At 44.0% G+C, this 17,462-nt stretch overlaps 1 protein-coding gene and 1 long non-coding RNA gene across 2 annotated transcripts; one reads left to right on the forward strand and one right to left on the reverse strand.

Annotated features, from left to right (window-relative positions):
• Positions 1–2,173: 2,173 nt before the first annotated feature.
• LOC310828581 lies at positions 2,174–2,675 on the reverse strand. Its single transcript, XR_014557032.1, has 2 exons — positions 2,342–2,675; positions 2,174–2,292 (listed from the first exon to the last, which is right to left on the reverse strand). It is a non-coding gene; the product is annotated as an uncharacterized lncRNA (long non-coding RNA).
• Positions 2,676–2,681: 6 nt separating this feature from the next.
• Positions 2,682–3,992, forward strand: LOC310828580 (zinc finger protein 394-like). The gene is made up of 3 exons (XM_083706203.1): positions 2,682–2,953; positions 3,085–3,166; positions 3,362–3,992. Exons 1-3 carry the CDS (start codon positions 2,787–2,789, stop codon positions 3,476–3,478), a joined length of 366 nt encoding a protein of 121 aa, XP_083562329.1. The 5' UTR covers positions 2,682–2,786; the 3' UTR covers positions 3,479–3,992.
• The last annotated feature ends 13,470 nt before the right edge of the window (positions 3,993–17,462 follow it).

Genomic DNA, 17,462 nt, shown 5'->3' on the forward strand with positions numbered 1-17,462 from the left:
AAGAGAGTTCTGATGCTTACCTGAGCTGCCTCCTCCTCCTTCTCCTGTGATCACTCGTAGCTGAGTATGGTTGTCTTCCATAAACACGGTTTTTAACAGTGAGTCCGTAAGTGTCTGTGGAGGCCAATTCTGGATCCACACATCCTTCCACAGTGGTGAAATAGGTTTCTGGGTGGGAGGTGATCATGGTAAGGATTTGTCAAATGTGCCTCTTAGCACATTTCTCCCTTTCCAGGGGTGGGTTAATCTTTGTTGTTGGTCATTTGTCAGAATAAATATAGAGCCGTACTTGAACAAAATACAGAAATCACACTACATGAGAGAACAGTGCGATTCAGTTCATGCTTGAACCAGGGCTTGAAGTGTTTCATCCAAGTAGTGAGATTAATACTTCACGTGAGAGTGCCAAACCTCTCATCCCCTGCTCCCTGAGTATATATGCAGAAAAATACTCATAAGTGCATTTTTCCTGATAAATAAAATTATGGTGGTACTAGACCCTTTCTCCTTCATGTGTGTCATGAACATATTTCTGCCTTTTTATCAAAATTGATAAGCTTTAAGTAGGTCAGGCGGAGAGGAAAACAGCTGCAGTGATCTGTATGCTGTGATTTACTTAATCAGCAGAATGCTGCTGGCCCTCTTGGGTGTCCTGGCATGAAGCACATAAAGATGAAAAAAAGGTAGTAGGGTGGAAAATGTAGTAGGGTGGTAGCAAAGGTCATGCAAGGAGCACACTGTCATCAAAGCCCACTACTCTGAGCTCTTGTGTCTCAGGCTTTTATAGTTGTCTCTCTGAGTTGTAAACCATTAGGTCCAGTCGTGATCGACTCTGGGGTTGCGGCGCTCATCTCGCTTTATTGGCTGAGGGAGCCAGCGTACAGTCATGTGGCCAGCATGACTAAGCCGCTTCTGGCGAACCAGAGCAGCACACGGAAACGCCGTTTACCTTCCTGCCGGAACGGTACCTATTTATCTACTTGCATTTCGATGTGGAGCTGGGACCAAACAATGGGAGCTCACCCCGTCGTGGGGATTCGAACTGCCGACCTTGTGATTGGCAAGTCCTAGGCTCTGTGATTTAACCTACCACACCAGCTCCCACCTAGAGCTGGCTCTGAAGTCTGATTGTTTGTGAAGTGAGGCACTTGGGGTGCTCAGAGGCCCAACCCCTCCAACGGATGTAAGTTGCAGAGCTGCTGATTTCCATACCCCCTAAGGTACCCATCTCTGCAACTTCACTGTTTCTGCCAAGAAAATGCCTGGTAGGTTGAGGCACAACCTCTTCAGTTCTTTGCTCTTCATCAAAACTGGCTATCAATTGTACTTAAGGAAGCCATCCAACAGTCGCTTGCCTGAGCTAAGCCAAGCCCCCTTGCCCACCTCACCAGCTTCTTACAGACATTGCCAACCACAGAGATGCCAACTGAGAGTGCCCACAAATAGCAAGTTTAGTTGAGTGTGCTCATACGCTGCGTCACTGCACTGAATGGTGCCCAAAGCAGCCTGAAACAAAGACCAACTGATTATCAAAACACAGCATCCTTGGAGGTTGCTACCGCTGCTGAAAGCTCTTAACTCTGTCCCTTGATAAATACAGGGTTATGACAGGAGGAATGCATTCCATTGTCTCTGCAGGCAAGGGCAGAGGAAGGGGGTGTGGTGGTTGTGTGCCACCCTGGGCATCACCACTGAGGAGGGTGACAAAATGATGGGCGGCACTCACCAAGGGGCATGCAGCATGCCCAAGCCACCAGTGGTCAGGACCTCATTAGCAGGACCAGTGGTAAGGGATGATGGGCCTTGTACTCCCACAACATTGGGTGACCCAAGGTGAAGAAAGGTTGCTCTGCACTGACTGGCAACCACTCACTATCTCACACGAGGCAGAGATACCTGGGTGCATTGGGTTCGCTGATGTGTTTGGTGCAAAAGTTTCCCCTACACAGGTTGCTCTCTGTGTGGTCTTTGTGATCTTTAAGAACAGGCAAAAAAGTCCTTTGGCAAACACACACGGCAGAAGTGAAACCAATTGAATCATCTGAAGCAAACTTAACAGTAATATAAGGCTATTGCTATATGCACACTAACTTGAAATAAATTTTGTTGAGATCAGTGTGACATTTTGGAACCTGGGTCAAACTATCCTGAAATGGGCAAGTCAGCATAGAGGTTTTGTTTTGTTTTGTTTTGTTTTTTGTCTTTACATGGAATGGCTGCAGGTCTGTCCTGCACATTTTTCTGGAAGCAAGTCCCAAATTTATGGGTTCAGGGAAAGGCCCAAAGAAAAAACTCTATGCCAATCTAGGCTATTTGCCGCAGAAAGGCCTTCATTTGGCACCTACACCCAAGCTAAACACTCTGTCAGTTTGCCTCAGATTCTAGAGAATTGTAGGCTTCAGAGAGTCCCAAGGGTCATCCAGCCCACCCCCTGCAATGCAGGAAGTACACTTTGATTGCAACTGACACCCAGTTACTGTTACTCATGAGCACCAGAAGCATGTGTTATCCCCTTCCAACAAAAACCCACTCTGTTTTTGGAGAGCTCCTGACACACCTCAATGCACACACCTCCTCAGGTTGGGCAGGTGGCCATGTTTCCATTTCACTCTTTCATGAAAAGTATGTGTTGCTTGATTGTAGAACAAAAAACCTCGAAGCAAAAGCACAGGTAAGCACAGAGCCGGCAGTTCAGGTGGTTCTGCTACCAGGAGGCCAAAGGACCCCGCAAGGTTTGCAGCCAACTCTACTACTTTTGCCACCAGTGGCTGAAGCCAGAAAGGCACATGAAAGCTGAGATGCTGGACCTGGTGATCATGGAGCAGTTCCTGGCTTTCCTTCCAGCGGAGATGGAGAACTGGGTGAGGGAATGCAGAGCAGAGACCAGTTCCCAGGCAGTGGCCCTGGCCAAAGGTTTCCTCAGGCAGAGGAGAGAAAGCAGGCAGAGCAGCAGGTGAGAGAGACTTTCCTCTGGGGCTCTGAACAGGAGGAATGACACTGGATACCCCTCAAGTTTTTGTCCCAGCCATTCCTTTTCTAACCCATCTCCACATTCTCTAATACAAATCCTTGTTGCTCTTTCAGGAAATGGATCAGTCGGCAGCAACGGGTCCTAATCCCTCTGAGGCAGAGAGGACTTCGCTGGACACCAGAGAGAGGCCGCTGGGTAAGGAGGAAGGAGTTGTTTCTCAGTCTGGCCACATTCTGTTGACACTGGAAGTAATCCCTGGGTTCTTTCAGTATCTGAGGGAAGGACAAGAGATGTATTTTCACATAACTAAAATATGAAATGGGCACAAAGGCCAGAATGCACCTCTGAGAGAAGCACCATGCACTCCTGGGTCCCCTTTGTCTCTCGTAGGTGAAAGAAGGATGCCGGCAAGATCTCCTCCTCCATCTCTTCATCCTGGTGGAGGGGAAACAGTGGCTGAGGAACCGGATCAGATGGGGGAAGGAATCTTGGGGGGAAAGAGGCTGAGGGGTGGGAGAGACAGGGCGTTTCTGGGGGCAAAGGAATCTCCTGCTCTTTTTTCTTCTGTCAAATCTGGAAAACCGGCATGCTTGCACAGACAGAATAATTTGAAGAAATCAACATGGAGTTCCACCCATTTTTATAAAGATTTGGAAGAAAAACTGTTTGATTATATGGACCAAAAGATTATAATAATGGGAGATATGAATTGAGTAGTGTCAATGGAAAAGGATAGACTGAGAGCATCAGGAATGAGTAAAGAGGGAAAACTACCAAAGACTTTTTTCTCGATGATTAAGAATTGTAACTTAATAGATATTTGGAAACTGAGACATCCACTTGACAAACAGTTTACGTTTCATTCCGAATCGAATCAGTCAATGTCGCGAATCGATCAAATATGGGTATCTAACGAATTAACTCCAAGAATCATGCAAGTTGAAATTCAACCAAGAGTGATCTCAGACCATAATCCAATCAAATGTAAAATAAGAGGTTACGAAGAAAGATCATTCAGATGGAGAATCATAGAATCATAGAGTTGGAAGAGACCACAAGGGCAATCGAGTCCAACCCTCTGCCAAGCAGGAAACACCACCAGAGCACTCCTGACATATGGTTGTCAAGCCTCTGCTTAAAGACCTCCAAAGAAGGAGACTCCACCACACTCCTTGGCAGCAAATTCCACTGTCAAACAGCTCTTACTGTCAGGAAGTTCTTCCTAATGTTTAGGTGGAATCTTCTTTCTTGTAGTTTGGATCCATTGCTCCGTGTCCGCTTCTCTGGAGCAGCAGAAAACAACCTTTCTCCCTCTTCTATGTGACATCCTTTTATATATTTGAACATGGCTATCATATCACCCCTTAACCTCCTCTTCTCCAGGCTAAACATGCCCAGCTCCCTTAGCCGTTCCTCATAAGGCATCGTTTCCAGGCCTTTGACCATTTTGGTTGCCCTCCTCTGGACACGTTCCAATTTGTCAGTGTCCTTCTTGAACTGTGGTGCCCAGAACTGGACACAGTACTCCAGGTGAGGTCTGACCAGAGCAGAATACAGTGGCACTATTACTTCCCTTGATCTAGATGCTATACTTCTATTGACGCAGCCCAGAATTGCATTGGCTTTTTTAGCTGCCACGTCACACTGTTGGCTCATGTCAGGTTTGTGGTCAACCAAGACTCCTAGATCCTTTTCACATGTACTGCTCTCAAGCCAGGTGTCACCCATCTTGTATTTGTGCCTCTCATTTTTTTTGCCCAAGTGCAATACTTTACATTTCTCCCTGTTAAAATTCATCTTGTTTGTTTTGGCCCAGTTCTCTAATCTGTCAAGGTCGTTTTGAAGTGTGATCCTGTCTTCTGGGGTGTTAGCCACCCCTCCCAGTTTGGTGTCATCTGCAAATTTGATCAGGATGCCCTTGAGTCCATCATCCAAGTCATTGATAAAGATGTTGAATAAGACCAGGCCCAAGACAGAACCCTGTGGCACCCCACTAGTCACTCTTCTCCAGGATGAAGAGGAACCATTGATGAGCACCCTTTGGGTTCGGTCAGTCAGCCAGTTACAAATCCACTGAGTGGTAGCATAGTCAAGACCACATTTTATCAGCTTCTTTACAAGAATATCATGGGGCACCTTGTCAAATGCCTTGCTGAAATCAAGGTAGGCTACATCCACTGCATTCCCTTCATCTACCAGGCTTGTAATTCTGTCAAAAAACGAGATCAGGTTAGTCTGACATGACTTATTTTTCAGAAATCCATGCTGACTTATATGGTTATATGGTTATATGGGGTTGCTCGTGCGTAAGTTGCCGCCACTCCTGGCTAGGTGGCCTGGTTAAACCTTTCCTGGCTGGACAGCCCCTCACTTTGTGGCTGTTCAGTCGCTGGCAGAATCCAATAGTGGGCGTTTCTTCAACCTTTTCCAACATAAAAGTTGTTTGACGCCCAGTCTCCTCCTACTCTCGACTGCGGGTGGGGCGCGCGGGAAAGCTTGTCCTTCACCGTTGGGGACAGCCCCTCCTCAAACAACATTTGAATGGGCTCCGAGTCCAGATCCCACCCAAGCCGGTGGATCAGCATCACAAAACGCGACCAGTACTCTCTAACGGATTGGCTCCCCTGCTTGCACCCCATCAGTTCCCGGCGAGTCACATTTTGCTCCACTTGACTGGAGTACATTGCATCCATCGCAGCAAAAAATTTCCTAAGGTCCTTCAAGGCAGCATTTTGCGTCGCCATTAGGGGCCTGACCCATTCCCGGGCACCATCCTGTAGATGCCCAATAACATATGCGACCCTCTCCCCATCATCAGCAAAGTCATTATGCTGCAGTTCCAAAGCGTACTCTATTTCCGTCCGGTCCTGGTACCTTCCTTGCGATGGGGGTGGGTCTGACCTGTGCATCCTGCGCCTGCCTTTCTTCTAGCCGCGCCGTCAGCAGAGCTACATGCTGTTCCAAATCTCGGTTCCTCTCCACCAGATTTTGCACTCCAGCTGCCTGCTCTGTGGCACCTGCTCCCCCAGTTTGGCTCATGGTGCTGCCTGCCTGTCGCTGTGCACAAGCAACTTCAGGGACTGTCGGATTGCTGTAATGGTTATATGGGGTTGCTTGTGTGTAAGTTGCCGCCACTCCTGGCTAGGTGGCCTGGTTAAACCTTTCCTGGCTGGACAGCCCCTCACTTCGTGGCTGTTCAGTCGCTGGCAGAATCCAATAGTGGGCGTTTCTTCAACCTTTTCCAACATAAAAGTTGTTTGACGCCCAGTCTCCTCCTACTCTCCCTGCGGGGAAGTCTTCTGCGCAGGGAGGGCGTGGGTAGCGGAGGACCTGTGCTCTCCCCGCTGGTGTCCAGTGAAGAGTCTCTGAGCCTGCTCTCTGCTTCCCCCATTGCCCCCCCTCCATCCCTGGTGTTGCGCTGATTTTCTTCCCCAACAGGAGACCTGCCTCTCTCCCTACTTGGCCCCTCTCCAGCATTGTCGTGGAGCCTCGCCTCCTCCTCTCGTTCCGATGGCAGTTCCCTGACACTGACTATTGGTGATCACAGCATCACTTTCTAGGTGCTCACAGACTGTTTGCTTAATGATCTGCTCCAGAATCTGACTGGGTGGTAATTATTCGGGTCCTCTCTTTTCCCCTTTTGAAAATAGGGACAACATTTGCCCTCCTCCAGTCTGCCGGGACTTCGCCTGTTTTCCAGGAATTCTTAAAGATGACTGCCAATGGTTCTTAGATCACATCTGCCAGTTCTTTTAATACTCTTGGATGCAGTTCATCTGGCCCTGGAGACTTGAATACACCTAAACCAGCCAAGTATTCTTGCACTATCTCCTTAGTTATTCTGGGCTGTGTTTCCTCTGCTGAATCATTTGCTCCAAATTCTTCAGGTTGGGCATTGTTTTCTTTATCGGAGAAGACTGAGGCAAAGAAGGCATTGAGGAGTTCAGCCCTTCTGTGTCCCCTGTTTGCATTTCACCATCTTCTCCTCTGAGTGACCCCACTGTTTCTTTGTTCTTCCTTTTGCTACGAACATACCCACAAAAGCCTTTTTTGTTGCTTTTAACCTCTCTAGCAAGCCTGAGTTCATTCTGTGCTTTAGCTTTTCTGACTTTGTGTCTACACGTGCTGGCTATTTGTTTGAATTCCTCTTTGGTGGTTTCCCCCCTTTCCCATTTTTTGTACACATCCTTTTTTAATCTTAACTCAGTTAAAAATTCTTTAGATAGCCACCCTGGCTTCTTTAGGCACCTTCCATGTTTCCGTCTCATTGGTATTGCCTGAAGTTGTGCTTTTACTATCTCCCTCTTAACAAACTCCCAGCCATCATGAACTCCCTTTCCTTTTAGTATTACTGTCCATGGGATCTCACCCAGCACTTCCCTAAGTTTTATGAAGTCGGCTTTCTTAAAGTCAAGAAATTGAGTCCTAGTATGCTTGGCTGCTCCTTTCCGCTGTATAGTAAACTTCAGAAGAGCATGATCCCTCGCGCCTAATGATCCTTCCACTTCTACCCCACTAACCAGGTCATCAACATTGGTTAGGACCAGATCTAAAATGGCTGTTCCTCTTGTTGCTTCTCCCACTTTCTGGACAATGAAGTTGTCTGCAAGGCCAGTGAGGAATCTGTTTGACCTTATGCTCTTGGCTGAGTTTGCCATCCAACAAATATCCGCGTAATTGAAGTCCCCCATTACTACTATTTCCCTTCCTTTTGCATGCTTGGCCATCTGCTCCAGGAAGGCATCCTCTATGTCCCCCGTTTGGCTTGGGGATCTATAGTAAACTCCCACAATGAGGTCACTGTGGGTAGTCACAATGACTACCTTCTAGATGATCCAAAAATTTTAGAGGGCGCACAAAAGAAGCTGGCGGAGTATTTTGTGAATAATTGTAATAAGGGTACAAAAATGAATGTGGTGTGGGATGCCAGCAAGACGGTGATGAGAGGATTTTTTATCCAACAGAATTCAATAAAAAATAAAAGCAGAGAGAAAGGCAAGAAGGAAATTTTAAGACAAATAATGGACAATGAACAAAAGTTAATTGAGAAACCAGAGAATTTGAAAATAAAACAGAATATAAAAGCTCTGCAAACACAATTTGCTATGATAATAAATAAAGAAGTAGAGTGGAATATAAAAAAAATTGCGACAAAGGAACTTTGAATTTGCAAACAAATCAGGCAAATGGCTGGCATGGCAAATTAAGAAAAGAAAGGAACAGAACACAATAAATAAAATCATCATAGAAGGAGAAGAGATAGTTAATCCAAAGGGTATCAGAAAAGGATTCTTGGATTTTTACAGACATTTATATAATAATAAAGAGAAAAATAACATGAGAAAAATAGAAAGATTTTTCTCATGTTATTTTTCTCTTTATTATTATAAAGAGAAGATCCCAACAGAAAAGAAAGAAAGGCTGAATGCCCCTATTGAAATGGAAGAGATTAAAGAAGCCATAAAAGAGTTGAAAAAAGGGAAAGCTCCAGGACCAGATGGATTTACAGCAAGCTACTATAAAGAAATGAGAAACATCCTGTCTACACCACTGAGAGAAGTCATGAACAATATTCTTCAGGACAGAGAAATGCCAGAGACGTGGAAAGAAGCTTTTATTACACTAATTCCAAAACAAGACTCATTTGACTCAAGTTAAAAACTACAGACCTATCTCATTGCTAAATACAGACTACAATTTTTTTGCAACTATCTTAGCAAAGAGGTTGAAAAAGATACTACAAGAAATTATTCATAAAGACCAGGCGGGTTTCCTTCCTGGCAGACAGATGAAAGATAATATAAGGAATATAATTAATTTGTTAGAATATCTGACAGCCAGGAATGAGAAACAAGCTGCGTTAATATTTGTGGATGCAGAAAAGGCCTTTGATAATATTTCTTGGGACTTTATGTTAAAAAATTTAGAATATATGGAAGTGGGAAAAGAATTCTTTAATGGAATAAAAGTGATATATACTGAACAAAGAGTGAAGCTTATTGTAAACAACATGACTACAGGAAGAATTAAAGATATCAAAAGGTACAAGACAATGATGCCCTCTCTCACCATTGTTATTCATAATGGTTCTGGAAATTTTCTTAAATTCAATAAGGAGAAATGAAGCAATAAAAGGTGTGTCAGTAGGCCGGAATGAGTATAAAGTAAAAGCCTTTGCTGATGATCTGGTAATAACTGGAAAGTGCAAAAGTAGTTTTGGAAGAAGTTGAACAATTTGGTCAAGTGGCAGGGTTTATATTAAACAAGAAAAAAAACTAAAATACTTACAAAAAACATGGAACAAGGTATGATAGAAACAATGCGGACTTTCGGGTTAGCGCCATCGGCGAATGGCGGAGTTCCTCCGATCGGAGGAATGGGCTCCGTGGAAATTGGGTCTTCCCGCCACGGCGAAGGTGGGGACCCGCTAGAAATCCCAGGTGGAGGAAGCCTGGGAACGTGGGGTTCGGCAGAGCACCAGGAGCGCCTCCCCTACTCACGGGGAACCCCATTTCGGGGCTCCAGAGCGAAGTGGGGTGAGCGGCGCGGTGCTGCGAACTGACTGCTACTTTCACGGAGGGAAGCCGCATAACCATCGCTGGAGAGCGCTGACTTTTTCCTGTTGACAATTGGACTCTAAACAAGTACCCGTAAGAACAGAAAATTGGATCAAGAAACATTCGAATTAGGCACTGAAGCGGGAAGGTTCAAAACAGGAAGTCCGCCTCCCGCTTTTTGTAAATAGACTGAAGCAAAAACCTTGTAATCTAATAGCCTGGAAAGCTGTTGGTAAAGGCTGAAATTTCCTGCATTTTTAACCAATAAAACCCCCTTGGAAGCAGGAGAAAGGGGGGGAATTTGACTCTTTAAGCCTGCAGGAGAGGGAGTAAAGGAAAATAAGTTTCCATCGTCTCAAACCTGGGAACGGGGTGTCAGGATAGAAATTGTTGGAGACATCAATTGATTGTAAGTGGAGCATTTGGCAGTATGGCAGTTAGGCTAGTTTCCTTGCATTCTGTATTCACTGGAAACATACTTGCCTATGAGTGGATTCTATCTAATTTAAGCTTGTTTATTGTGTGTGGAAAACGTGCCTTTGAGAGTAGCAGGAGACACAGTTCCTGCCCTGGCCTGTGAAAATGTCTGTGTCTTTGAAAATAAAGCCAGTTTTGTCCTTTGGAAAAAAAAAAGATTGTAAGTGGAGCATTTTGACAAATAGTTTAAAAAGAGAAACAAACTGACTTCAATGTTGCCTTCTGCATTCTAAAGAAACAAAGTATTTGAAAATTGAAAGTAACTTTCTTTTGTTAGATATGTCTAAAAAAGATGGATACAAATAGAAATTGTGTCCCCTAGAGGGAGCTTGTCAATTTGTTGCTGCAGTTTACTTGGAGACCTTACAGCTGCGAGATTGGGATCGTGGGACCAGTCGTTTGACCTTGAATAGAAATGTGTTGGGAGGAAGTTTTGGTGACTGCCTTTTGTAAGACAAATGCTTTGCTGGAGCAGTTGCATGAGAAGACGGATTTGATGAATAAGAAGTTGGACTTGATGACTGCTGTAGTCAGTGAATATGGATCAACAGGAAATACGGTCACAGAAATTATACAGTGACCAACTCAGGAAACTGGTTCGACTGGGCAAGTGCAAGGGCAGATGAAGATGGAGGAGGCTGCGATACAAATGGAGAGATCCGAAGCCCTGCAGGAGCATAAGCCGCTGTTTCGGAAGATTGAACTTGGAGTGGGCCTGAGAGAGTCTGGAGCTAAGGAGGCTCTTAACTTTGGTGGGACTCTGAAACATGCTGATAATCATTTTTTGGATAACTACTTTTCGGATTACAATGATGATGGCGGGACTGTGGGGAATGGGCTAGCCTGATGAGGGAAGATGGAGACAACTATTGGTTGGAATCCCCCAGAGACCTACTCCTCAAGGAGAAAGGGAAGAAATTAAGAAAGAAACCAACAAAAGACAAGGAAAAGTGTAAGCATAAACAAGAAGAAGAAAATCTGCAGAAGGGGCATAGAAGAGACTTAAGGGCCTCGGACATAAGATCACCAGGTTGATGGACTGGATGGAATAGACAGTAAGGACTGACAAAACCTGAGACCAGGAAGAAGGGACGTTGGATAAAAATTAGAAGGGGGGGAAAAGTCTATAAAAGGATTTTTATTTTTATTTTTTGGAATTTGTAATGGGATAAGGGGGCTGCTTGTGCGTAAGCGTTTAAGCCCTCCAAGCTTTGCCATCAGTTCCTAAACTCTCCCAGTCCGCGGAGCAGGACTCAATCGCGGAGCAGGACTCAATCGCTGGCAGAATCCGTCAGTGGGCGCTTCCGGAACTTACGCCAACATAAGAGTTCCTTGACGGAAACTCTCCTTCTGGATTCTCTGCGTGACAGTTTCCTGCACGGAGTGGGCGTCCCCAGCGGAGGTCCTGAGCCCTCCCCGCTGTTCTCACTGGAAACATCTTGGAGCCATTCCTCCGATTGAGTTTCTGCAGGAACTCTCCCTCTCCCCCTACTGGTTCCTTCCTCCGCATCCGAAGGTCTCCTAGCCTCCTTGAGCCCTCCCACCACCTGACTCTCCGATGGCAGTTCCCTGACAGAATTAGTGTAAAACTAATGAAATATTAGGGAAAATGTTGGAATGGAATTATCTGGCTTTAGTAGAAAGGACATAAGGAGTTATGTATAAATATGTTTTAAATTTAGATTTTTAAGGTTTATTATGGTAAGATAAAGTTAAATAAATTAAGGTAAATTGAATAACAGAATATGGTGAAAGATGGAAAGGATTTGTTGAGTTAACTAATAGGCTAGACTGTTAAGATAAATTACTTAAATAAGAATTGAGAAAGATGGAAAGAATTTGCTGAAACAACGAATTAAGTTAGAATACAAAAAGGGAGGTGTGAGGAGGTCAAGGAAATAAGCAAATGAAAAGATGTAATATGGGATTTGTATTTTTGTTGTTGTTGTGATGTTATATTGTTGTTGTTGTTTTTCTTTTATATACCTGTTTTTTCTGTTTTTTTCTTTTTTCTTGTATTTTTGAAACTTTGAATAAATATCATTTAAAAAAATAAAAAAGAAACAATGCAACAATGCAACAACAAATAGGGATAGAAGTGGTGAAAATAGTTAAATATTTGGGAATCTGGTTAACCCTCAAGAATATTGATTTGTTTCAGAATAACTATGAGCCAGTGTGGAAGGGAATAAAGAAAGATCTAGAGGTGTGGGGTCGAATGAAGTTATCTTTATGGGGGAGAATTTCAACGATTAAGATGAGCGTGCTGCCAAAGATGTTGTTTTTGTTTCAGACAATTCCAATAATCAAGGGGACAGTGATTTTTAAAGAATGGCAAAGAGCAATTTCAATATATATCTGGCAGGGTAAGAAGCCTAGAACTCAGTTTAAGTTATTAACGGATGCGAAAGAAAGAGGAGGCTTCGCCCTGCCAGACTTGAAATTATATTATGAAGCTTCATGTCTCTGTTGGTTGAAGGATTGGATAAAGTTAAAAAATACTGATTTGCTAGATTTAGAAGGTTTTGATAACAGATTCGGCTGGCACACATATTTATGGTGTGAGAAGAAAAAAATCCATAAAGGTTTCGAAAACCACATCTTTAGAAGATCTCTCATAGAAATATGGGAGAGGTATAAAAGTATATTAGAACCAAGAATTCCCCACTGGCTATCTCCATTAGAAGTTATGAGTCTTAAGAAAGTCAATATGAGGAGGAACTGGATTACATATAAAGAATTGATAGTAAAAGGAGGAGGAAAATGGAAAATGAAACCTTATGAAGAAGTGAAGGAGCACGTATATGATTGGTTGCATTATTATCAGGTTAATGAAATGTTTAAAAAGGATTTTAAAGGAAGAGGTTTTGATGAAAAAGAATCAAAATTTCAAAAGGAAATAATAAATAATGAGTACAAAATTTTATCTAAAATGTATAAAATGTTGCTGGAATGGTACACAAAAGATGAGGAAGTTAAATCGGTTATGATACACTGGGCCAGAGATTTGGGTCATAATATACAGTTCAATGACTGGATAAAATTATGGAATGAAAATATAAAATTTACGGCATGCACTGCGTTAAAGGAAAATGTTATGAAAATGGTTTATAGATGGTATATTACACCCGTAAAATTGGCAAAAATATATAAAACATGTAATAAGTGTTGGAAATGCAAAGAAAAAGAGGGAACATTTTACCATATGTGGTGGGATTGTAAGAAGGTGAAGGGTTTCTGGGAATTGATATATAATGAGTTGAAAAAGATGTTGAAATATACATTTGTTAAGAAACCAGAGGCCTTTCTTTTAGGAATAGTAGGAAATGAGATAAATAGAAAGGACTGTAAACTTTTCCAATACACAGTAACTGCAACGAGAATACTTCTGGCCCAAAAATGGAAACAGGAACAACTACCGACATTAGAAGAATGGAGAATGAAACTGATGGACTATGCAGAATTAGATAAACTAACGGGGAAGATCAGTTATTTACATGACCAAAAGTTCATCGAAGATTGGGGAAAATTTTCAGAATATTTGAAATGTATATGTGATGAGCAAACAACGCTAGTGGGATTTCAAGAAGCTCTGTGAATGTTTGAGGAATATTGTGTTGAAGAAAAATAAGTGGGTGAAGGTATATAAAATGCAATATAAAAATTAGGAAATGTGTAATTAAAAAATTGAATAATTGATGATTGTTAGAGAGGCTGAAGGAAGTCCAAAAGAGAAAATATGTGATAAATTTAGATTGGATATTATAAATGTATATTGGAAAATTGATAAAAAATATTTATATATATAAAAAAGAAATTGTAAATGTCCCACATCAAGTCCACGCCTTTCCGATAGGCCAAGTCATTTCCCCCCAGCTGAATAACCAGAGCATGAGGGGACCTTCCAAAGTGGCTTTCACTGCAGGCATAAATTCCGCCCAGGGCACCCCCTTCTGTGCGATTCAGGAAACTATTTTTAGTGGAAGATCCAGCCTGCACCCCAGGCCACAGATAATGGCATGCCCAGTGGACAATGCTGTGGCCTGTAATCCAAATGTGCACCATAACGTCTCCTGAAAGCAAAAGAAGGTAACAAAGCCAGGTCAGGTATACCATGAACCATCATGAGGTCTTACGAATATATCTCTTAAAAGTATCAGACTTCCACCACCCCAAGTCCTTCATCCATTCAGCTGAGAGTCCCAAATGCATTGCTGTGCTGGCGGCCCCAATCCGAAAGGAGTTGGCCGCGAATTCAGCTGGGGGTGAACCACAGGCAGCAATCGCCCTTCGCATAGCACGCATGAACTGATGCCGTGCAAGGCGGGAGCCATCCAAATGTATGAGGAATGGGCCTGAGATGGTTGGTCTCACGTACATGAAATGTCTAGTACTCTCTACTGGGCATGGTCCATTGTACCAGTTGCTTGGAGCCTAATAAGGGCGCCCTTTCCCTGCTGATCAGTTTTGGAACATCAGACATGCAGGACTAAATTGGATCTGGACAAGGTCATGTCTCTCAAACTTGCCCAAGCAGCGGAATCTTGTTGGCCCTCACAAACCACTTCGCAAACGCGCAGAGCACCAAAGGAGGCAATGGTGTAGCCTTATTAGACTTTACTGATTGGTGGACTCTGCGTTGCTCCCGGACGGGAGGAAGAAAGTCAAATGACACCGAGGGTTGGTTCAGAGAAAGAGTTACTTTATTCTCTCCAGATAACAGAAGGCACTTGCATGGTCAGTCCACAGCAAGTCCAAAGAAATGAGAAATTTCGTGCAGTATATATATCCTCCAGGCACCCTCTCCCTCCTTCCCCAGGAATCCAACCACATCAGCCTATACACGCAGGTTGACATCACATATGTTCCTGCTCCGGTATTCTTAACCATAAAAGGATATTCCTTCCTGTACTTCTGACCATAAAAGGGTATTCCTGTTCCTACTCTTATCTTGGAGCAAGAGGTCACCAACTCCAAGAACACACTCTGGCGCTGTTCCCGGACTAGGTCTGTGCGTTAGGACGTAAGATAAGACCTAGACATGTCATCCCTACTCCACTAGAACAGCCAAGGTCATCCAAACTGATAAAGGAGAGGGCTCTGAGCACTTGTTTATACAGCTGGGTTTTGGCTCAAGAGCTCAAGTTAAAGCATTCTAGAAATGCTCCCTTGGAAAAGGAAAAAAATGGATTTTGGGTCCCTGCACAGAAACCCATTCCTTCAACAGAATATGCAGCCAAAAAATAACCGGGCTTTGTACTTGGACCAAGAGATACTTCTTAACTTTTATTTTTATTATTGTTGTTGTTTGGATTTGGCATAGAATGTCATAAGTTATGGGCCTTCTACCATCACTGCTGGGAGGCTGCAGCCTGCGCCAGCCCCCTAGTGCCCTTCACACTAAGAAATCCGCACAAGGGTCTATGGAGTAAATAGCCTTACAGAAGGAGGAGATTGCAGCTGACTGGATGTTTAAGAGTCTTTGCTGCGTGACCCAGCTCCCTCAAATGTACCAAGTATTGCAGAACTTCTGCCTTGGTAGGGTGTGTGTCAAGCCTAGCATTTTTTAATTTGCCTTGAAACTCTATAAAGTCCAACCAAGCCTTTTTTTAATGTCTAAACGTGGATGGGACTACTGAAGCCAATACTCCCTTCAGGACATCATGTTCCCAAGGCTCCAAAGGTGCTCCAGTAATGACTGTGGCAATTGCTGCGCCTCTGGTGCTAATGAGCGGAAACAGTCCATCTGAAAACGAGACAGAGCATTCGCGATGTCATTGTTAACCCTAGGTGTAAATTTGGCAGAGAAATAGGTGATTAATTCTAAGCACAAAAGGACAAAGCACCGGAGCACGTTTGCCACCCTAGGAGAGTGTGATGATTGCTTAGACAGGACACTGACAACAGCTTGATTGTCAGTCCAGAAGCATACCTGGTGATTCCCGAACTCATCAGCCCACAAGTGCACCGGAACTACGATAGGAAAATTCTAAGAAGGTGAGGTCACGCGTGATAGGTTTTCCTTGCCAGCTGGTAGGCCAACGCTGAGCACACCAGCATCCCCTAAAGTAGACATCAAACCCCAGGGAATCAACTGCATCAGATTGTACCTGAAAGTCTGAACGCAGCATCAAATTGTCCTGCCACAAAGAATTCCCCTGTACTTATCCAGGAACTTTAACCAAACCTCCAGGTCTGACTTGACCACTTTAGAGAGGTGCACTCTGTGTTGAGGAACATTGCAGTCCTGCTGACAGCTTAGCCAATCACCCACAAAAGGGGCAGCTAGGGGGCACTACCCGGCATGCAAAGTTGAGGTGACCCAAGAGTGATCGACTCTGCCTAAGGGTGACCTTCTTGAGAGCAAGAAGTTACAGAATTAATTCCTTAAGTGCTGCTAGCTTCTCCCTTGGTAGGCTGATGTCCGTGTGATTGTGTCCAATTCAATACCCAAAATAGGTTATGGTCAAAACTGGACCCTCTGTTTTGTCTGCCACCAAAGGTACCCCAAGCTCCTCAGCCAGGGAGGTGAAAGCCTCTAAAGAGAAGAGCAATCAGGGCTATTACTAGTGATGAGAGAATAGTTATCGAGGTAATGGGTCACCCTTTCAGAACCAGTTCTAAAGCAAAGGGCCCAGTCTAAAATTGTACTAAATGACTCAAAAGCTGCACAAGCTACTGAGCACCCTATCGGCATAAATTTGTCTATGAATAAGCCCTAAACCTAAAACCTAGCCACAGAAAGTCCTCTGGGTGAATTGGCAGGAGGCGGAAGGCTGACTCAATGACACACTTAGCCAAGAGCGCCCCCTGCCGAACCTGCGAATAAGCTTTATAGCCTGATCAAAGGAGGCATATTTCACTGAACAAGGCTCCTGTGGTATTGCATCATTGACTGAGCCACCTCTAGGGTAGGATGGTTTGTGGATCATACGATACTCTCCTGGAGTCTTTTTAGGGACGATGCCTAAAGGTGAAATGTGTAAAGCCACTATAGGCAGCTCCCTGCCACCCTCCCAGCCAGAATTTATTTGTTTATTTTCTTTTTGCAATAGCTAGCATTTCCCTAACTGGATTGTTTGGTTGGTTGGTTTAGGGGGTCCCCTGAGTTAGGAGAGATCTAAGAGGTGAGAGCTTAACAGAAGAGAACGCCAAAACCATGGGCCAAATTAATACCGGTTTGCGGCTGAATTAATACCGGTTTGTGGCTGCTCTTTAGGCGGGCCTGTGAGCATTTCAAGACCCCTGGTGGAAATGCCCCCTACCGCCCAGAAAGGGCTGTTTATGTTTAAAACATGAGGATGCCGGGTAGTTACCTAAGCACTTTTCACATTCATGCGCATACTTACAATTTGGCCCCTGGCAAACCTCACGGTGAGGGACTCGCTTAGCTTCGAATTTCCAAACTTAGAGGGATCTGGCTGCTTCTTTTCCACATAGGGACCCACGTGCTCCAT

This window comes from Podarcis gaigeae (genome assembly GCF_964106915.1).
Source record: "Podarcis gaigeae genome assembly, chromosome: 12".
NCBI lineage: Eukaryota > Metazoa > Chordata > Lepidosauria > Squamata > Lacertidae > Podarcis > Podarcis gaigeae.